Source organism: Alosa sapidissima, chromosome 4 (assembly GCF_018492685.1).
Source record: "Alosa sapidissima isolate fAloSap1 chromosome 4, fAloSap1.pri, whole genome shotgun sequence".
NCBI classification, from domain to species: domain Eukaryota; kingdom Metazoa; phylum Chordata; class Actinopteri; order Clupeiformes; family Clupeidae; genus Alosa; species Alosa sapidissima.
In genome coordinates, this window is record NC_055960.1 from 29,068,891 (window position 1) to 29,091,747 (window position 22,857).

Genomic DNA, 22,857 nt, shown 5'->3' on the forward strand with positions numbered 1-22,857 from the left:
CCAGTGTGTGATGTTGAAGCGGCTTACAGTAGTATGCCTACTACATTTGTCATCTGAGAAGAGAGAACTCTGAAATATGCTCAAGCCAAATTTTATTAATTTTGTAATTGTTGGTCACTTAAAATTTGCACATGTGACATAAAGATGTCCAGGGATGGAGCTGTGCATTCCTTGCTTATGGTGCTCAGAGGAGGGTGGATCAGATGGAAAGAAACTTCAGAAAAGCTGCGAGGCTTAATTCTCCTTCCTTTCAACTTACATCACGTCTCTGAAGTGAGCGAGGGACTCCCTTTACAGAGATCATTGCATATATACTACACCTTTGAATGCTGTCAATGGTGATCATCAACCTGGCCCAGAAAAAAAAAATAAAATATATAATCTACTCACAGCTTACCGCTTTTCAATGTTGGTTTCCTGGTGTAGGGGCATAATGCCAAATCCAGGGTTTCTGAGCTCTTCTTGGTTGAAAATATGGTTGGGCTGTGTTTCACGGCAGAGTTCTGTGTGCTGTTAATCTTCATCTGGCTGTACAACCCACACTGAATTATCACCCAACCCCTACAGTAAATAAGGAACTCATTGCCTTCTTTTTGCATTTCAACGTGATCGTCTTTACATGTTGGTTCCATGTGTTTTTTATACCAGAAATGCTGTCAGCAAAATTCTGCTATCAATGTGATTCATATCCCGTTATATCTGGTACCTTAAAAATGTATAAAGCTTCCTTTTCAATTCTGATAATCACACATATTGCCTAAGCCTCTCCACATATTCTTAATATGAACAGTGACTAGATTAAAAGTACATCAAGGAAACTGTGTCCAAACAACATACTTCAGATATACTTCAGGTTAAACTAAAAACCTAATCCATCTATTCATGTTCAATCTTCCTCCCACAAATGGCATAGACCTACTGTTCTCACTCCAGTCAATGGCATTTCCACAGCAAAAACAAAACAAACAAACAAAAAAAGTTAATAGGTGCACTCTACACCAAACACATTCATCACATATGCAAACCTGCTCAGAAAGGCCACTCATGCTGCGACAAACTTAAGTGCTTCGTGTGCATCCTTCCAGAGTGATTAGAGAAAACGGCAGTTCAAGGCACACCCACAAGGGGGAGCATTTCATCTCAAGTATACAGCTGGCGTTCAAGTTCCGGTTCAAGTTCTAGTTTAAAGCAGTGACGTTAACAGCAAAGGGTCCGGGTGCAGGAGGACGAAGGCTTGCAGGCAGAAGCGATTGGCACAGGTGACCTGGACGGGGAGGGGTTCACAGTGATGTGATGTTTCTAATAGCTGTGCTCCTCCTTTCTTAACCATTGTAATGTATAGAGTGGCAACAGTTAAATTCTACACCCCCTCATCCTTAAAACCTGCCCTATACACACCGATATATCCAGATATATCCATATATCTATGCACAGCATCTTAATGTACACACAGCAATGGCCCCCATACATACAGTCATCATGTATACTGCATTGTGTACATATGTGTGGAGAAGTGGTCTTATGTACAGAAGTTTGTACGTATATATATACCTATATACATAGCTACAGTACTTGGCTGGGTGGTAGACTTCAAGCACACACACATACACTCAGCTAGGTACAAATGTGTCTTAACTAGGATAAATTATGTACACACATGGTGTCTTTCAAACCAACAAATGAACGACCAAAAACGATTATATACAGCCACCTGGATAATGCCCATAGCATATGTACAGAAAATGATGGAAGAGCTCAAGTCTACATGTATTCCGATATTTACATTCTCAAATAGATTAAATAACACACTTTGGGTTCTAGGACCTATTCCAAATCATGAAATATACAAGAGAGCTCTTGTAGGCATGGTGTTGGGATATTCTGGCTACACTGTACAAACCAAAAACACTCTGCTTGAGTTTGAATATAGTTCGAGTCTAGAGAGTACTGGTTCTAGGATTGGGGGCCTGCTGAGGAGATGTGGGGGCGGTCCATGGCGGTGAGGTGGCAGGGAAGACGAAGACCCGTGTGCCAGTCGGTGAGGTCAGCTCCGCCCACTGAGCCGGGTAGAGGGGTGAGGTCGGCAGTCCTCCAAGCGCTACGGGTGGCATGACGTTGCCTCCGCTAAGCAACGTAGCAGGGTCCAGACCGGTGCCTGACGGACAGCTGTCAATCATGGGCCAGGAGAGCGGCAGCTGCTGAGCCACAGCACCCTCTGGTGGGGTGGAGGTCACCTGGGACAGATGGTAAGCACACATTGCAGTCAGACAGCATCCAACTGCACACTCACCACACATCACACTCTCACTTTCACAGACTCAGAGTATCACAGACTCCTTTCAACTATTGCCTTGCACATATTCACTCCCTTACACTGACTGACAGACTAACTGATCGGACTGTTTCGCCACGTGTCACGTTCACGGAACACAGACGCAGGACTATACCAGGCCTATCAGGGTGAGTGCAGGGCTGAGCCGTGCGGTCAACACAATGCAGGTTACACATGCACCACTATCCCTCTGTCTGACGCCTGTCCACCTGCACACACACCTCTAGGGTCAGTGCTCTCCTGGCTCTGACCCGAGCCCGGGCTCTGGCGCGACTCTCCTGCCAGTCGGCGCTCGTGCTTGGGGTGGCCTGGTGCTGGGGACTGTCCGAGGGGCTCGTCGCCACGATGGGCGTTAGCTCCCCGGCCCAGTCCTCCACCAGCCAGTGCAGCTGCTGCACGCCAGCACCCGTGTTGTTGCTGTTGTTGGTCTGGGCGAGACCCACTATAGGCTGGTGTGGCGGAGGGGTTGAGCCCGCCGTCTGAGGCTGGTAGGAGGCCGCTGAGCTCGCACCGGACCCTGTCAAAACATGTCTGCACTTCAGACAGCATCTCACAGTCGGCGTCATGTCATATACTACACAGGGTATTTAATGAAACTAAATCACATACTTGTTGTGTTTGAAAGGAAGTCTAATTTGTAGCATCACAGAAGTTAGCTTAACTATCTAACAGTGTAGCAAAACATAGCAATTCAAGTATACTTTACTTGATTTAAATTATCATGTTTACTTTTCCACCTCAACATCAAATTACACTCATTTTAGGCAAGTAATCTCAAAAAACAAAATCAACAAGACAAAAACTGAGTTATACTTTCTAAACATTTTAAGTAAGGATAGCTGTTAGATAGATTGTTTACAGTGCAAATGTAATGATAAACCAGGAGTTATGAAATGTTAACGATAGGGGAATAGCAAATATTTTGACAGTATTTGACAGGCACGTTAAGTAAATGAAATATGAAGCAAGAGAGGAAAGGATGAGAACTGTGGACAGATACTGAGTGGAACAGGAGGAACAAACAGAATAGTTACTACTACCACGTTCTTTGCCGAGGCACAGCCGCTTCAAGGTTGACCCTGAAAGATAAATACAGTTTGATGAAGGCTTGTGCAAATTCACAAAATACACATAAACACAAATGTTGCTTCACAAGCTTGTAGCAAAGTGTACCACAAAACTGATTAGGCACAATAAGCAATAATTCTCTACATAATATAACCACATGCAATTAAATGCAGTTACATCTAATCTGTTATGGACTGATTATATTAAATTGTGTACAATTTGGCATGTATCACAAAAGACCAAAAACATCCACAAATATACAGCACTTCTGAACTAATAGGCGACATCGGCTCTAATGGGGGTGACTCTACTTCACACATGGAGCGCATGCATCTAAACAACCATGCGGTCAAGCTCAATTGGTGGACAGTGCAACAGAAGAAACAGCACTCCCACTCTGACAACATTAGAAAAAATACAACTGCAGTGCATCTGCAGCAGGCATACTGGACATCAACCATGAGCCATGCAATACTCATGCATACTGTAGGTGTGTGTTTGCAAAGGAGAGACTCTGCAACACAAAGAAATAACTGAAAACAATCAAACAAACAAAGAAACAAAAAACAAACAAACAAAACCTGTCACAGGACAAAGAGAAAAGGAGGGAAGACAGTGAGGAGCGATGGGGAGACAGTGGCTTAGAGACAGAGAAGAGGGGAGAGATCCAAGAGGCAGAGAAATAAAACCGAGGTGAAACGAAGATCAACTAATCAAATCAAATCAAATAGAAGGATCACAACAGAAGTGAGAAATGGAGGAGACGAATAGATACAAACAGATGGACAGAGAAACAGGCCCACTGAGGAATCTAGCGCGGGGTTTGCTACTGCCTTTATAGGTGACCCTCTCAGGTGTTTGGGGATAGGTGGGCCAGCCTGCAGAGACCAACACAAACAGGAAGGAGAGAGGAGAGAGAACACACAAGAGTTGCAGCCTGAGTAGTGACTGACTGACCGACGGCAGGAGAGAGAGATCACAGCGGGCAGGAATCAGGGAGTCACAGGAAGTAGGCCTAGCCCCAAAGGCAAGAGAGTCCCCATTCAACAGTATTCTCAAGCGCACCGCGTATAGGCGCTGAGTCGACATGAGTGTCTCGACACTTTCTGCCTCTGCACAACAGTGCTGATGGTTTCAACTGACAAACATTTGATAAACAATGGATTTGAAGGCCTCAGGTCCGCACAGGCGCCGACATGAGTGTGGTGCACTCTGCTTTCGCTGGTCTGTTACATTAGATTCCATTGTTTTGGATAGAGCCCTGCACCACCATCAAACCTTTTTGTAGCCACTTTATAGATTACGATTTTGGATTTTTGTCCGTGCCTGCCATAAAATCCATTGTTCGTCAAGTGCTTGTCAGTTAAACATTTCGGCACTGGTGTGAGTGGGTAAGTGACAGAAAGTTTCAGCGCCTAGGTGTGATGCACTTTATTGAGCGACACTGAATCGTAATCTAAATGACAGCTGCGAAAGAGTTCGGCGATGATGTGCAGGGTTGTATCGAAAACAAAAATTGAATGTCGAAAGTAGAGTGCGCTGCACTCATGTCGGCGATGATGTGTGGGGGTCATTGTTTAAGTCCCTCCATGTTAAACCATGCATATTAGAGCAGCATGTTAAATACTACGGGTGTTACGGTACACAAAAATCATGATTCGGTACCTTGGTGTTGATGTTACTGTTTGGTTAATTTTTTATACAGTAAGCCTGTAGGTACTGCTAGCCTAAAATTCAGTGACAATATTGCTGAAAATTTGAAACTTGGTCCACATGGAAAAAACTCTACTGTTAGAGACTGCATTCAGTACATTCAGTACATCTGTATTGAACCCAACATCCTGTACCTAAACGGTTTGGTACAAATGCGTGTACCTTTATACCCCTATTAAATACAACTCTTCTGTGTGTCTCCCCAAAAGATATGGTATTATTAGCCATGTGTGACACCTTAACTGTTGATGTTACATCTGCTAAAGGCAGTAACTAAGAACTAAGAACTATAAACATTTGTACTTGAATACACTTGCAGCACACATTAGACAATGGGAAAATGAAGGTGTCAAAATTGTTAATAAGCAAATGTTACACAGAGCATGCATTCTACCATTCTGGTGAATATATCCATTTCAATGGTTAGGGCAATGTATGGGAGAACAGGGTTAAGTGTATGTAAATATATTTGTGAATTTTCCATTGATTGCAACTGAAGATGATACAGTATCTGAGTATAATCAGTATCCACCTTATTCGTGAAACTCTACTTCTGTCCGGTTTTCACCTTCCGTCCATTCTGTTAACATAATAACTTAGTGCAGTCTCAGCAGGCTAACTAGAATGTGCTTCAACTTATATTTATTTCAAAATGTTGACGATTCTACATTAAATGTGAATATTCTATACCAAACAAAAAGTTTACTGTTACATGGCTTAGGATGCGTCAGGCACTGGTGCTGATAACGGCAAGGTCGCGGGTTTGAGCCGTGGATCTGCCCAAGGTTTCTTCCTTGGTAAGGGAGTTTTTCCTTGCCCCTGTTGCTCTTGGGTGCTCCTTGTTGGTGCCCCCCACCCAATCCCAATCCTCCCCCACCTTTTTTATGCAGCCCTTGCCACTTAATCTACTAAACCCCTCTTCTACTGCACTTTTTACCTCCCCCCCCCCCATTAATGCACAAATAGGCTGACACCAGACATAATTTCACTGCATTTCTTACTTCCAGTAACTATATGCATGTGACAATAAACTTCCTTGTATCCTTGTATCCTTGTACTGTCTACTATCACATTAAAATTAATACAACACAGCTTCAGCCAGAAATAGAAAAACGGATTTCTGAATACTGAAGTGTCATGGCGAATCGATGCCCATTGTTGGCTCACAAGTATCATGGATAGTTTACTAACCACACATCTAATCTAAATCTGATGATATTTCTTCACTAGCTTACCACCACTCTTACAACCACCTACCTATATTCAACGCCATTCTTGTGAATGCAGTTTCGGAACACAAGAGCATTGTGTTACTGAATGTAGCAGAGGATTAATACAGCATATCCCGCCGATTACTACAAGCCCACCTTACAACAGCTCCTCACAGAATAGAACATATCATCTACTTCACATGTAGTGCCATGTGATGTGTCCATGTAATAAACTAATTAAGCCTAGGGCTGTGACAGAGTGTGACTGTAGGACAGTGGCATGCTGGGAGATGCAGATGAGAGTGGGGCGGTAGGGGGCACATGTGTGTGTGTGTGTGTGTGTGTGTGTGTGTTGAGGGCAGGGGGGTGGGCAGACGCACCTTGACCTGGCCCGCCGGGCATTGCTGGAGCTTCCCCCTGGAGGCTGGAGTAGATGTTGTCGGAGGACAGGGAGCCTTTGAGTGAGCAGGGCTGCTGGGTTTGGACCGGTTCTGAGCCGGAGTCCGGCATGGTCCCAGCCGGACCTCTGCCATCATACAGGAGTGGACCTCTCGCTGGAGAGCCATTCAAACTAGGGGCATGGTCACCTTCAGAGAGAACCACAGCAACAAACAAGGGCACAAGTAGAGGTCATTCAGAGCTGCAAGTGTAAGACTTCCTGCTACTTCTCCCCATACAGCAAGCTCTAAATACCAGAGCTATATAAATGCTGTAAACACTGTATAAGTATGGGACAAGTTCATTATAAGCTCTAAATACCAGAGCTATATAAATGCTGTAAACACCGTATCAGTACGGGACAAATTCATTATAAGCTCTAAATACCAGAGCTATATAAATGCTGTAAACACCTTATCAGTATGGAACAAGATCATTATAAGCTCTAAATACCAGAGCTATATAAATGCTGTAAACACCATATCAGTATGGAACAAGTTCATTATAAGCTCTAAATACCAGAGCTATATAAATACTGTCAACACCGCATAAGTATGGGACAAGTTCATTATAAGCTCTAAATACCAGAACTATATAAATGTTGTAAACACCTTATCAGTATGGAACAAGATCATTATAAGCTCTAAATACCAGAGCTATATAAATGCTGTAAACACGTATCAGTATGGAACAAGTTCATTATAAGCTCTAAATACCAGAACTATATAAATGTTGTAAACACCTTATCAGTATGGAACAAGATCATTATAAGCTCTAAATACCAGAGCTATATAAATGCTGTAAACACCTTATCAGTATGGAACAAGATCATTATAAGCTCTAAATACCAGAGCTATATAAATGCTGTAAACACGTATCAGTATGGAACAAGTTCATTATAAGCTCTAAATACCAGAGCTATATAAATGCTGTAAACACTGTATAAGTATGGGACAAGTTCATTATAAGCTCTAAATACCAGAGCTATATAAATGCTGTAAACACCGTATCAGTACGGGACAAATTCATTATAAGCTCTAAATTACTCCCTTACTCAGTTCATCCAGTTCAGTAATGTGACATGCTAATATCAATTGAGTACAGTCCCACTCACTGCTCTTGGTGACCTCTGTGGCTTTGCTGGGGTCACTGGTTTTGGCCACGCCTCGCAGCTGCTGGACCAGAGGGCTGAGGAGTTTGCCAGCCTTGAGCTTGTGCTTGCTGGCGCGGCGGCGCCGGCCACCAGGGGGCAGTGTGGAGCTGAGGCCCAGGGTGGGCGGCAGTGGCTTGCCCAGGCGCCGGTACAACAGCTCGATCTCCCCGCGCTGGTTCGCCTGCAGCTCTGAGATCTCCTTCATGTGCCTGCACACAAAAATAACAACGCTGAGACAGGACAAGGGCTGGAAACAATGCACACTCAGAATCAGAATTTTGCAAAAATGCAGAATCAGATGAATTATCCCCTCCCAAGGACACAGACTGATTCTGACAGATGCTTCTGATCCCAGGTGGGTTATACACATTGGTGGTGGTTCACTGTGAAGCGCTTCGGGTGTTTTGAAAAGCGCTATATAATTGCAATGTGTTGTGTTGTACACAAACTTTTTGCCTTCTATAAAGACATGCAAACTTATCCAGTATAGATAAATAGACAAACATTTAGCCTAGACAGGCATACTAGCATTAGGGGTTCCCTGATTAGGGAACAAATGCATATTGGTCACTTACTTCTCCCGTAGTCGCTGTAGCTCCTTCTTGATGTCTGAGTCCTCCATTTCGGAGTCGTTGTCACTGCTGAAGTAGGAGGATTGATGGACGGGACTGCAAGGCACACCGCTGGCTGCCCGGCTGGGCGAATCAGAGCTCTGCACGCTGCTGCTGCGACCAGAGCGCCGCAGGAAGGCCACTGCCCTCTTCATGAGGTCACTTCCCCTCCGCTCGGAGCGGCCGTGGCGACTGGGCGTGGTCGGAGCCAGGCGGGCGGGGCTGCTCTCTGCCCCCGAGTCGGACGACATGAAGCGGGGGTGCATCGCCATGTCCACGGGCACAGCGGTAATGGCGCGGGGCAGTGAGCCACGCTTGGCGATCAGGGCGGGCGGCGGCGCTTCCAGGCAAAAGTCCGGTGGCGCCGAGTAGCGGGAGGATGTGGACGAGTGGCTGCCGTGCTTGCGGCGCGTGGCCCCGTTCTCCGCACTCACCACCGAGAAGCGGCCCACGGTCAGGACGCCGCCGGACGGCGAGCAAGGGGACTCCTCCACGCCAGCGGACACGCCGGCCCCGCCGCTGCTCCAGCTACGCTGCTTCCTCTCGCACAGAGCGCCCGGCGGAACGCCCATCATCTGCAGCACACACACACACACACACACACAGGTCACACACCACCACACACACACACACACACACACACACACCACCACAAACACTCACCACCATACACACACACACACACACACACACACACACTCACCACACACACTCACCACCATACACACACACACACACACACACACACACCACCACAAACACTCACCACCATACACACACACACACACACACACACACACACACACACACACACACACACACACACATACCACCACAGAAAGCATACACAGCACACACACTCACCACCACACACTCTCACCACCATGCACACACACACACACACACACACACACACACCACCACACACAGCACACACACACAGGTCACAGACACATACTCAACTAATTAACTACTGTAACACGTAGGCCTATTTCAGCACCCTGCCCATGGAAACTGTCCTCATTGATGTTAACTATTAACATAAACTTTGTATTAGTGTATTCTTGGGGATGGATTATCACAACACACCATAGACAAAATGATATGGCCCAGCCCTAGTTCACGCACACTCATAACCAAACCACTCTCACAAGTCACAGTAAGTCTAATAAAGAGTCCTGTCTGTTACCCTCACCATAACACCTGAACTGTTCTCCTCTGGCTAGATATTAACTCACTGTAGCAATGACACAGGACAATGTCTGTCTTGGCCTCACAATACCACCTGAACTGTTCTCCTCTGACCAGATAGTAACTTACTGCAATGACACAGGACAATGTCTTTCTTGGCCTCACCATAAAACCTGAACTGTTCTCCTCTGACCAGATATTTACTTACTGTAGCAATGACACAGGACAATGACATGATGCAGGACAACTACCTTATATCGGCTTCTGGGGCACAGTTCACACAGGTCACACTCACCGGTCACACACACAAACACACACACACACAGGACAATGTACCTTATATCGGCTTCTGGACCCAGAGCAAGAGGTGGAGTGGGGCATCCCAGGTCTTCTGGCAACTGCAGACAGAGACAGTTATCAGTTAAGGAGTTTGGGATTATTTGGGGTGGATAATGCATTCCGTTCACTGTCTGTGTTGGTGGCCACTCATAAATGTGCTTTACTGCTTTCCTCACCTCCTACGCCTGAGTCGCTGTGAATGCTCAAACTGTCCATCCGCTCGGGAATCTGAGGCTGAGAGCAGGGAAGGGCAAAGAGGGTGCAGGGTGAGAATACAAATCAGATTAGAAATGTCAGACATGGAGATGATATTTCAACAGAATCAGAAGGCAGACTAGAGTGGCGGAATTGTTTGTCAATCCCAGCTGACAATTGGGATTATCTGTCAATCCCAATCCCCAATCCCAATCCTGTGTGATTACCAGCTGTTCTCCAGCCCTGAGACGTCCGTCGCCCAGAGGTCCAGGCGTGCTGGTCCCCGACCCCTCCACGGCGCTCTCGGGTCCCGGCGGAGACTGCACATACTCGGTGCCCGAGCCGGGCGTCTCGGCCGCGCTGCCCGACGGGTACATGGGCGCGTACTCCTGATACAGCAGGTTCCGCAGCTTCTCGTCCAGCGTTTTGATGGTGCTGTCCACGAAGCCCCCACGGCCGCGCCCGCCCTCCCCGTCCGACTCCGCTGTGGCCGAGGGCTGGGGCAGCGCCGGACTCTGGGGCAGCGACGGGGCTTTGGCACCGCCGACGCTGGCGAAGGGCTGCTGCATCACCACCGAGGCGTGGCCGCCACCGCCACCGCCACCCCCCCGCTCCGTCTGCATCTGGACGGCCTCTCGGCCGGAACTCAGGTCCGTGGGTGGGGCGGAGTGGGTCAGGGACGGCGGCATGCTCACGTCCAGAGAGAGGGGCATGGCCAGGGGGCAGCAGGGCACCTCCTCGACCAGGGAGCTGGCGCAGGCCATCTCTGCCACCTGCTGCGCGGCGTGGATCGGGGAGAGCGACGCCAGGCGTCCACTCAGCTGACTCTCGTCCACAGACAGGGAGTTGCGTAGCCCTGTCCCGGCCGGTGGGTGGGCCAGCACCATGCGCGTCTGGGCTGAGCTAGCCGCACCGCTCAGGCCGTCCTCAGGGGGGCAGTGCAGGGGCGGAGGCTGGGCTGGCAGGGCCGTGGAGGAGAGAGAGAAAGCCAGCGGGTCGGTCAGAGGATGGGGGAGAGGGCTGCACACGCCGGTCACATCACTGCCTGCTGAGGGTGGCGCCGAGGTGGAGCCATCAGAGTCTAGAGACACAAATAATAATCATCGTAGGCAAGGCAAGGCAAGTTTATTTATATAGTGGATTTCATACACAAAGGCAATTCAATGTGCTTTACACCATCAGAGAATAACACGCAGTAGTAAGTAAAAGCAGGGAGGACAAAATTTTACAAACAAATAGGTCACAAACAATGCAGATAGATTACAAAATGACATGACACATAGAAACATGTAAACAACCCCCTCAACATTTATATTGGGAGAAATTGTCTAAGGCTGCAGATAATTATAGCACATGTGTTTTTGTTAAAAATATTTATTTTCTCTGATTAGATATGCTTACAAGGATGGAGTGAAAACAACATAATAGCTCATAGTTCATAGTGAAAACAACATAAATTTGGCAAGATGAATACCTCTTTTCACCCAACTACATGGGCTGCCAATAAACGGGGAGTGTGCTGTATGATGATGTTTAATGCTGTCAGTGGTACCTTTAGAGAATGTGGATGAGGCCACACTGCCCCCTGCTGGCTGGCCACTCATCCCATCAGGCTTCACAGTCACAGTGCCAGTGAGTGAGGAGTGTGTGGACGCTGTGCCATCAGATGGGGCGTCTCGGCTGCCCAGGGGAACCTCCTCCACCGGACAGATGATGAACCATCTCTTACCGGTGTGTAGAACTGAGGGCAACAGGCAAGACATGGAACAGTTTATTTGGGGGGTGCATCTACATTTTTGTGTGTGTGGTCTTTCTGTGTGAAAATAGACTCTCATATATTGTTGTGTAGGAAAAGGGGGCACGTTTTGTCTATGTGGGGCACTTTAGGACCCATGTCACTAGGACATCATAACAAGGCATTGTAAACTTGTAAAAGAGGTCAGCTTTGTAGTAATGCAAACAACTGTAGACCTTGGGGGTTATGTGTGGCTTGGTCTAAAAACTCCATTGGAATACATTCTGGAATGTAACACCACATTTGTTGGCTTTAACACAACAATACATATGTCAAATAAAAAATATACATGTGGTTTAAAAGAAAATGTTGCAGCTTCTTTGAAATACAGTCCCTGTACCCATGATCAGAAAGGGTGAAGTACGTCTGACGCAGAATACCATTCACTGACCATTCTGCTGATAGACCGGCTGGGGTACTCCAGAAGAACCACTCAGACCCTGATGAAAAACAGAACAGCACAGAGAGAACTAAACACAACACAGGAGCAGGTCCACAGCATGACATGGGGAGAGAGAGAAAGAGCTGGAGTGGGAATGAGAGAGAGGGGAGGATGCTGACAGGTGTGGAAATAATGTGAACAGGTGCATGCATGTGTGTGTGTATGGGTGCATGTGCATTGTGCACGTGTATGTGTGTGTGTGCGTATCTGTGTTTGTGCATGTGTGCGTGTGTGTGTGTGTGTGTGCGTGTGCGTGTGTGCACATATGCGAACATGTGTGTGTGTATGTGTGTTTGTGCGTGTGTGTGCATATGCAGGCATATGTGTGAGTGTATGTGTGTGTGTGTGTGTGTGTGTGTGTTATGTGCGTATAGGTGTGTATGTGTGTGTGTGTTTGTGTGAGCGTGTGTGTGCGTGTGTATGCATATGCAGGCTGTGTGTGTGAGTGTGAGTGTGTGTGTGTTGTGCATATAGGTGTGTATGTGTGTGCTCCCTGCCTCACCTCGCCCCCGGTCAGGCTGCCGCTGTGGCTCTGCTGAGGACTGCTCCCCCTGCTGGACACCCGCTCCCCCTCCGTGTCCTCACTCAGCATGTCCTCAGCCTTGTCCACAATGTCCTTCAACTGGTCAATAAACACCTCCTTCTCAATGGGCAGGATAAAGCCATTGTCCACCTGCAGGTCAAACACGGTCATTACACCACACTCGCCACATTAATTGTGATATAATTTTGTCCCATAAATGGAGCTGTGCTGCTCAGATTTTCTATATAATACCACATTTGTAACTGCATGCTTGAGCTTGACCAGCATTAACAGTTTGGGATTGCTTAATATTTATCTTGTCTTCATTTTGCGTGGGAAGATGCTTTACCATGTATGTAGCTATCTCCTCGGGAGCATCCCCGTCTAGATCAAACTTGAAGGTCACCATTTTATGGTTATGAGTCTCCAGCTGACATTCCACCATCTTGTCACCGGTATCACAAACCTGTGGGCAAGACCAACGCAATAAAGCCACTGTTCTTAGCATCAGGAATATGAACTACTGTATGAAGAAACCACATGTGAACACACCCATTCCCTTTTAAATACCGCATGCCACTATTACTACTATTAGTACTAAAGTAATGAGTAAAAATAACATATCAGAAATATAGTTATTACTCTGTAATGTCCTTTTATTTTATTAAAATGTGTGTGATAACAGTCTTTGCCTGCAGTTGCCAGATAACCTGGGATGCCCCACTCCACCTCTTGCTCTGGCTCCAGAAGCCGATATAAGGTACCTTGTCCTGTGTGTGTGTGTGTGTGTGTGTGTGTGTGTGTGTGTGTGTGTGTGTGTGTGAGAGAGAGAGAGAGAGAGAGAGAGAGAGAGAGAGAGAGAGAGAGAGAGAGAGAGAGAGAGAGAGAGAGAGAGAGAGAGAGAGAGAGAGAGAGAGAGAGAGAGAGAGAGAGAGAGGTGTGTGTTGTGTGTGAGGTGTGGCTCACATTAAGCATGTTCAGTTTGGGTTTGCTGGTCTTCTCCTGGCGGGAGCGAGTGCGAGCCGACTTGCGGTGGTGTTTCCGTGGTTTCCCATCTCCTTTGCCTCCAATGGTGGCGCCTTCATAGCTGTCGCTCATCTCTTTGCCTGACGCCGCGTCCGAGTTGACACTGTGATGCCACAGGATTGTGTTAAGTTAGAAAAGAGAATTAGCTATGACTGGCCAGTCAGACATTGTGGTCAGTTTCAACTGATAACACTACAGATGGTCTGTTTCACTGAAGCCACAACTAAACTTCAAGCTTGTCAGTGCAGAACATGATGCTGTAGCTCATGGTAACTCAGACATAATTTTGTATTTAAGCAACACTGAAGAAAGATGTATTTTATCATTCAGTCAGCGTTTATTTAATTCTGGGAAATTCAGGGTAGACCTCATGTTCAATGATGCTGATATATTTTCAATGATCCCAACAAAATAAAATATTTGAAAATGTTTGAAATATAAAAGGAAGACATTGAATGGGGCAAATATTATTTCGTTTTTAGCTCTTAAATGTATCCATTTAGCGTGCCCTACCGTTTCACTGTTTGATGTGCCATTTTGTTCTAAGACTGGGTTATCCTCTGAATGAGAACAGCTTAAACAACCAGACAGACTTATCGGATGGACTAATAATTGTGCGGTCATGCCCATGTTTGACAACTGACCTCAATTGCCAAGAATTCCCTGCATATGTGGTTCACATTTACAAGTACATGTATTAATTGTGCAGATGCTTTTATCCAAAGGCACTTACAGAATAAGAATTAACAATCAAGCTACAATGCAAAGGAGACCTTGAGTAACAATAAATACTACCACAATAAATATCACTACCAGAGGATGAGAGGTGCAGAAGTTTAAGTATTAATCAAAGTGTAGTTGATGGAGGTATTGGTAGAGGAAGGAGGAGGTAGAAGGAAGGAAGAAAAGAAGAGCATAATAAGTGCATGTTAGGTGTGTTAGCTTGTTAGATGTGTTGCAATAGTTTGAACTACCTCCCAATATATGGCCAGGCAATATATGTCATGGCATTAGAAACAGACCATGTAATGGTCCATTGCTGTTCAAATCTCTATAATCTCTAATTCCATGGAGATGGTGATTTCACATGAGCAGGTCAGCATGTGTACAATTTTGTTTTGTTTGCCTAAATCCTGACTAAGACTGAGGAAATATGCCCAGTATCTATCTGAATTTCAATTGGACAACTTTCTTGCCTTGTGTTTCTTATTAAGATAGTTAATAACAGATTAGAAATAATAATGGATTAAAAGTAATCCTGTATTTGCTCTACATAAGAATTTACAGCATTTTCATATTTTCACAAAGAATTCACAAAACAATACTTGAGAGGTAATTTTTCATAGTTTTGCATAGCCTCCATTTTGGGGGTAAATCCCTTCGGCACCAGAAAATATTCAATCTCAGATATTGGAGGTCGGCCAGGGGCCTAACAGGATTACCAAGTTACACTGGACCAGAGGAATGTCTGTGAGCGTGGACAGCTGGCGAGCCAGCCAGGAGGGGCAGACGCATTAATGAATCATTTTCCAGCATGGCTACCCACCTGTCGTAGGCATAGCTGAGGAAGGCCGCCTGTCTATCTGGCATCGGCTCCTGACAAAAAAAAAAAAAAAGTGTTTCAGACTCAAGCCAGCACGACAACACAAGAGCCTACACCAAAGCCAGGAATGATTAGCCATATTAAGCGCAACATGCAGTACAGAATATGTGCATATATTATATTGTCAGAAAGAGAGTGCACATTAGAGGTTGTACAAAGAGGACATTTCAATAAATCATTTAGATAGTTAGGCTAAAACTATGTATGTATGAAAAGGAAATAGAGTGAAATATGATTACAGAATGTTGCAATTGATTACAGAATAACTAATAAGCCGTATTGTACAAAATATGATTTTTAACATTGTCCAACTGAATGGGACAATAAAACACTTCTGTTATGTGTGAGGCGGCACAGTTAGGGTCTCAGAGTTTCTGTATGATGCTACAGGGGGACTGCAGGGCTGCTGCTGAGTGGACATTAACATTACCTCCTGAAGAAGCTCTGCTGGATGCTGGGTGGAGACCAACGCTGGGGCGGGCACAGACCCAGAGCTAACATTGGCACCCTCGGGCGCACCTGGTGCCAGGGCACCAGCAATCAGTGGCGTGGGCGCAGGACTCTCTGGGTGGCAGCGCTGGGATACAGCAGTAGAGGGATCGGCCTCCTGATCGGCTCTGACCGGAAGAGACTGGACGAAGGAAGTGGGGACACCAGCGTGGACGGGAGCCAGGAGAGGAGCCTCCTCCTGGGCCGAGGCGCTGCTGCACTCCTGCGGCTGGGGAAGAGGAGGAGGAAGATGATGAAGAGGAAGGGGAGGAGGGGAGGGGAGAGTAGGTGCCGCATTAGACTGCCGTGGGGGATATACAGCATCAGCATGACAAATCACATTTGTGTCCCGCCCTGCTGTCTGTGGCACTCCAGAAATGGGCCAAAGCCCAATATGATCATCAGATGAAACTATACATATTGTGAACCGTTGTGGAATGCTAGTGCTTGTAGAACCATGGTGTACAGAGTTCAAAGATATAACAAAAAACTGGTATTGGCAGCGTCTCCGTGAATTAAGTGTATTAAAGAATTTTCACAAATGTCATGCCACACCTATACATAAGTGAAAACTCAGCAGATATGCGTTGGCAGTTTGCAGTTTGGTAGGAGTGCTGGTGCAACATTTACCTGCACTGCTGTCTCAGCCAAACTTTGTTCTTGCTGAGGGAGGGAGGCAGGCTTTAAGCTAGGGACGGGAGCAGATTGGGTGGGGTAGACGATGGGCGGGGCTTCAGGTTGGGGAATGGGAGAGTAAGCTGGTTGCTGGTGCGTAGTGGCCATGGAGGGTGACACCGCCATGGCCAGGAGAGGAATAGGGGGCGCCAACATTTGCTGGGGCATGGAGCTGGGGGTTTGGGGGGTGCCCAGGCCAGAGGGCACGGACTGGGTGGACGCCAGGGGGAGGCAGGGGTGAGCAGGGGCAGGGGAGTAGTAGGGAGAGGGCACGGGGGCAACACTGGTGGGGTAAGCAGACGACAGGGGAGCGGGGGAATAAGACATTGCTTCACATCCAGCTGGTGTGCCCCCTGCTGGTAGCACAGAGTATGCAGAAGGGAACTGAGGAGGTAGATAGAAAAAGGAAAAAAAAAGAATATATAATAAAAACCAAAGACGAGTAAATCATATTTAAGTCAGACAACCCTATGCAGAAAGAGGACAGAATAATCAATATGAACTGAGGGGGAGAGGATATAAAAGACCTGAGATTCCCATACACAGATACTGTACATATATACATACACATGTATCGGTATCGGTAACATACATACATAGATATAGGTAACATGCATACATACATACATACATACATACATACATACATACATAGATATCGGTAACATATATACAAACATATAGGTACTGTAAGTATCGGTAACATATATACAAACATATAGGTACTGTAAGTATACAAACATACAGTTGACATACAGTACATATTAGCATATTAGAGTGTATGTGGGAGAGAGAGACACAGAGATAGAGGAGAGAGAGGAGGGGGATTAGAGTAAAGCCTCCACACAGACCTGCGTGGTGATCTGCAGGGGCTGGAGAAGGGGCGTGGCGTGGGCTGGCTGCTGTGGGGGCAGGGACTGGATGGTGCCCGGCATGGTGGTGGACGTCTGGAGCAGCAGTGTAGGAAAGGGGTGTCCATCTGAGCCAGCCTGCGATAGAGGTGGAGCAGTAGAAAATGGCTAACGAAGAGAGAGAGAGAGACAGAGAGAGAGTGAGAGAGGGGGGCAGTGAGAGTCAGATAGAGAGAGAGAGAGACAGAGAGAGAGTCAGAGAGGGGGCGGGCAGAGAGAAAGATAGATAGAAAGAGAGAGATAGAGAGAGAGAGAGGGAGGGAGACCAGAAGAGAGTGAGAGGAAGAGAGAGGTCATTCGTAACACATACAGCACATCACCCTGTACATGGTTGTGGACATGAGACTCTTGAAAAATAATCTGAGAATAATGACTCCTCTGAGCAGACGGAGTCTCCCATACAGCCAGGGATTAATAGATGCTGCTACATGTGGGGTTTGGCTTTTGGATTTGGATTTGGTACCACTTGATCAGACAAAACAGAAGGACTGAGCATTAGGCTGACTGCATGCATTTCAGCTGCCTCAGACAAGACTAGGACATGGGGCTGCCCAGTTAAGACATTGCTTTCAGTGTTTGGATTAGTCTGAGGCGGTGGGTCTACCTGGGCCTGGAAAACGGCAGGGTGGAGATAGAGATGGAACTGAGAGAAATAAAAAATCAAAAACACAGGGAAGAAATCAGCCTAAATTAAACCACATATCAACTCTATCACACAAAGACAGTCTCTAGCTGATTTTTTCCCTTGCTCTATCCTTCTCTCTCTCTCTCTCTCTCTCTCTCTCTCTCTCACACACACACACACACACAGTTATAAATACACAATCATGCACACGCACTATTAGCGGGCCAAAAGGGGGCTGAGAGTGTTATGGAAGAGCTAAGCTTCCTGTGCATCACCACGGTGACTCACCTCCTGTGGTAGCTGCTGCGGCGGTGGCTGCTGGCTCAGCTGCACTAGTTGTGCTGGTTGAGAGGGAGGCGGGAAGCTGGGGACACTCTGCTGGCCGTGCGGCATGCTCAGGACCGGAGCGGCCGAAACAGAGGAAGCCAAGGCGACGCTCGGCTGGGAAAGACATCAGACAACTTAGCCACACAGACACGCAAGGCCACACACACAGAAGACCACAGAAGCACTGCTGATTTTCCAATGCTAATCCACAAGGCTATATTAATGATGAGGAAGTGTGAGGAAGTCATTTTATCAATCAAAAAATAAAACACTGTTTCTCCTGGACAAAACGTGTGGTTAAATAGTTTAAAATAGCTATTAGAACATTAGAAAAAGATAACTAAAATAAAATGTAAAACCCTAATTAGTCATTACATTATGCCTGGAAAAAACAAGACCAGGACTTATGTTCTGTACTTGGGATCCACATTGATTTAAAGGAGGAGTCGAGATCTAACGAAGTTTAAAGACATGTGATAGCATTCATTCAACAGTAAGCAGACATCAATGGAGGCCAAGCAGCCATTCTGACACTAGAAGCAGAAGAGGAACTACAAATGGAACATTAAAGGAATATTTATCTGCAAACTCGGGTCTAAAACGGACATCAAACAGGAAGGTAATTCTGAGAGCGGATAATATTGTTCGAAGGCCAGCATCTACGTGGGAGTCATGCTTACACGCCTGTCATCATCATTCAGCATCACAAAAGGCAGACATTCCTTTCATACTCTTCAGCCTCTCCATTTATGGACAAAGCCCTACGGCGTCTAGACATGATGGCAAAGCAGAGAGGGTGCAGTTGATCCTGGAGAGTAGGACTCTTGTTGAGGTACAAATGACAGGGGTGCAGAAACAAGTGAGTTTGGAGGGAGGCAAGTTGGAGTTTGGAGGGAGGCGAGTTGAACTGCTCTGGCTCAGGTTCAGGCTAAGGTGTCTACAGGAGGATACAGCAGTATCTAGGGGACGTTGGCAGCTTTACAAACAGTACCCCTCCTAGTACCAACAACCTTACCAGGTGCCCTGACATGCCCTGGCCTCTAGGTGGCGAAGGAGGGCTGGGCAAAGGTGACGGCTGCCGTGGCGTGACGTGCCCCTGAGGCACGGGCAGCGAGTAGACGGGGCCGTCGGAGGAGCCCTGGGGCCCTGGAGTAGCCCTGGAGTAGATAGGGCTGTCGGCGGAGCTCATCTGCAAGCCCAGCAGCCCTGCCAGCCCTTGACGGGGCAGCATGGGGGAGCTGGTACGGCGCTGGATGATGTGCTGCAGCTGCTGGTGCAGCAGGGAGAGGTCCGAGCAGTCGCTCAGGCTCCTGGAGCTCGGGAGAGCCGCGCGGGGCAGCGGGGAGGTAGGGGAGGAGGGCAGGGGTGGGCTCTGAGGGGAGAGGGGAGTCCTGGGGGAGACCGGGCAGCTGCGCGCAGCCATGCGGTACTGCTGGTGGTGGTGGTGGTGGTGGGGGGGGGGAGCGGCCGCAGGGGGGACCAAGTGGGTGCCGTTCGGGGACAACTGAGGGACGGGTGAGAGGAGACCTAAATGCGACGGGCGGCGGCTGCGGAGAGTGCCGTCCACGACGGGCGCCAGCAGCAGGGCCAGGCAGCTGGGGCAGAAGTGAGCGGGAGGCTCTGCCGGCCTGTGAGGACAAGGTGCTGCGCTGCCGCCGCGAGTCTGGCCGGCTGGACCGGCAGGGCGGTACGGAAGCTGGGCCGAGGCTGATGAGCTAGACTGAGGCTGCAGACTGGGGGCGTTGTGGGAAGGGTCAGACTGGGGCGGGCCTGGGAGCACTCCCACACCGGGGGGAGGGGCCGAGAGCTCTCCCATGAAGCGGCAGGAGCACCGAGGACTCCGAGGAGGACACAGCTGCATGCTGCTCCTCAGCACGTCAATGATGGAGGTGCTGCCACGTCTGGCACTGTGGTCGTGCCCCTCTGCCCACTGATACAACGACAGGTACTCCTTGATCTGACAAGGAACACTTGAGTGCCTCTGTTTGCGTCACGTTATGTAGGAGAGAAGGATTATTTCAAAATAAAATTGGATGAAGGGTTCTTTCAAATTAGTTTCACAAATGATGCCCAAACATAAAAGGAGGAGAGAATGACAGAATGAATAATGAGAAGGAAAATGGAGGAATATGCTAAACAGCCTTACTGGAGGAGACTGCTGATAGGTCCCCTGATGCAACTGCAGAGAAGGTTGCTGGTAGGCCCCCTGGTGCAGTTGTGCAGCGGCTTGCTGGTAGACCCCCTGATTGAGCTGTGCAGTAGGCTGTTGTTGTTGTTGTTGTTGTTGGGCCCCCTGTTGCAGCTGTGTGGTCTGCTGCTGTTGGGCCCCTGGGTGCAGCTGCATCATGGGCTCCTGTTGGGCCCCCTGGTGCAGCTGTGTGGTGTGCTGCTGTTGGATCCCTTGTAGTGGTTGAGCAGTCTGCTGCTGGTAGGTCCCTGGCTGCATGGGGGCCCCATACGCCCTCTGGGTAGTGGCGATGGGCTCCGGGAGAGAATGATAGGGGATACTGTGCTGGTGGCTCAACACATCTGAGATGACTGCAGACCCAACACCACTGTCAGCTAGGTAACAAGAGAAGGAAGAGGACATCAACAAACCAACAAAAAACACAAACAAACAATAAAAAAACAAGCACCATTCTGCACTGCATTCTGCACTGTCACACTGAATACGGACAATAATAATAATAATAATAATAATATAATAATAATAATAATAATTTTATTTATCAGGGCCTTTCAAGTCACCCAATGACACTGTACAATTAAAAGGTTATGGATGTTAAACAGTACATACAGACAGACATTTCAAACACAGGGGACATTGTACATTAAAGACAAGATAAAGGACAAAATGGTTGGAACTGCAGGTGAGAGTATATGACCTATCCTGTCATATATCTCCAGGTTAGATCCATTTGTCCTATTGGCTTTAGTTGGAGGATGTATGGCTGGGCACCCAAGTGAGTGCAGTGTGAACTGTGACAGTGTTTGGATGTGAAATGTTGAAGGTATAATCAAAAGACAACATTCAGCGAATTTTGACTTCTGCGGTGATTCTGAGGTGGTACTTATGGGTGCCAAGGTCAAAATCCGCTATAGTGGTACGTATGGGTGCCATATTGGAAAGGTCAAAATCCGCTACAGTGGTATGTATTGGTGCCATATTGGAAAGGTCAAAATCCTCTATGGTGAGTGCACTGTGGCGACAGGGGAGGAGAGCAGCTGCTGTATCTGCTGGAGAGGTGGTATTTGCAGTCACAATACTACACAGGACCTGCACTGGTAGCCCAAAAGGGATCAGTATTCTCAGCCAGACTTTGTACACGCTCATGAAAATATCTTCTACAGGAACATGCTGAGTTCTGCTCTCGATCAGTCTCACTCTCATATTACTGTTTGGACTTGTATACATCAGTACTTAGGTATATATATACAATATGTATAGCAATATTTTCAGTTTGAGGGATAGATTCAGAAATATAGGGCCTTATTTTGTTATATGTAAGAATTTTAATATGTGTCATTTTATTAACCATTTACACAATTATCAGTGGATTCAGATGTTCATGACACACACACTTCCTTTCATGGCTGCTGGTTTGGCAGCTTACTTAACTCACACTCACACACACACTCACTTTCTCTTTCACACACACATCCATTCCCTCACACACACCCACACACACACACACATACACACACACACACGCATTGTTTCGTGGCTGCTGGTTTGGCTCCTCACATGTAGCTGTGGTAGCAGAGGCCGGGTCCTGCTCTGACACGGTCTCGTCCGTGTCTGAGGGAGCTGTCGAGGGGGCGGTCTGTGCCGGGCTGGCCCCAGGCACCTGCAGCAGGCTGGCTGCTCCCTCCGCTCCCTTCTCCCCGGACTCCTCCTCAGCAGTGGCTGCCACCGAGATGATCCGCTCACGTCTCCACTTGATCAGGGCCACGCGGTCGCGGATGGACTTCCCCACCACCTTCACGTCACTGTCCAGGAAGAAGCCCGATTCCACCTGCCACAGGATGGGGAAGGTCACAAACTACTCCGTCTCCACCCTGATCCATCTATGCTTTTATTCAACTAATTGCAGTTACTAACGACATATCTCGACTCACAAGTTGGCCACAGTGGTACGTCAATATCTTCTTTAAACAGCAGGGAGGATTATCTGTTTTCTTGAGTCTAA

At 47.4% G+C, this 22,857-nt stretch overlaps 1 protein-coding gene across 10 annotated transcripts in view; it reads right to left on the minus strand.

Annotated features, from left to right (window-relative positions):
* Positions 1 to 75: 75 nt before the first annotated feature.
* The window catches only part of wnk2 (WNK lysine deficient protein kinase 2), a 41,278-nt gene continuing 18,496 nt past the window's right edge, over positions 76 to 22,857 (minus strand). The window contains exons 8-30 of one of the 10 annotated variants that reach the window (XM_042088230.1): positions 22,413 to 22,683; positions 20,814 to 21,229; positions 18,629 to 18,781; positions 18,320 to 18,358; positions 17,656 to 17,823; positions 16,760 to 17,188; positions 16,071 to 16,358; positions 15,584 to 15,633; positions 13,978 to 14,140; positions 13,361 to 13,477; positions 12,991 to 13,161; positions 12,438 to 12,486; positions 11,804 to 11,992; positions 10,479 to 11,332; positions 10,233 to 10,290; positions 10,054 to 10,115; positions 8,491 to 9,101; positions 7,877 to 8,124; positions 6,705 to 6,911; positions 4,180 to 4,278; positions 3,370 to 3,411; positions 2,554 to 2,849; positions 76 to 2,234 (exon numbers count right to left, since the gene is read on the minus strand). In XM_042088230.1, coding sequence (XP_041944164.1) covers positions 1,938 to 2,234; positions 2,554 to 2,849; positions 3,370 to 3,411; positions 4,180 to 4,278; positions 6,705 to 6,911; positions 7,877 to 8,124; positions 8,491 to 9,101; positions 10,054 to 10,115; positions 10,233 to 10,290; positions 10,479 to 11,332; positions 11,804 to 11,992; positions 12,438 to 12,486; positions 12,991 to 13,161; positions 13,361 to 13,477; positions 13,978 to 14,140; positions 15,584 to 15,633; positions 16,071 to 16,358; positions 16,760 to 17,188; positions 17,656 to 17,823; positions 18,320 to 18,358; positions 18,629 to 18,781; positions 20,814 to 21,229; positions 22,413 to 22,683 — 5,277 coding nt within the window. In that variant the 3' untranslated portion in view covers positions 76 to 1,937. The remainder of the gene's footprint in view (positions 2,235 to 2,553; positions 2,850 to 3,369; positions 3,412 to 4,179; positions 4,279 to 6,704; positions 6,912 to 7,876; positions 8,125 to 8,490; positions 9,102 to 10,053; positions 10,116 to 10,232; positions 10,291 to 10,478; positions 11,333 to 11,803; positions 11,993 to 12,437; positions 12,487 to 12,990; positions 13,162 to 13,360; positions 13,478 to 13,977; positions 14,141 to 15,583; positions 15,634 to 16,070; positions 16,359 to 16,759; positions 17,189 to 17,655; positions 17,824 to 18,319; positions 18,359 to 18,628; positions 18,782 to 20,813; positions 21,230 to 22,412; positions 22,684 to 22,857) is intronic. The other 9 variants (XM_042088234.1, XM_042088232.1, XM_042088231.1 and 6 more) reach the window with 9 other exon arrangements.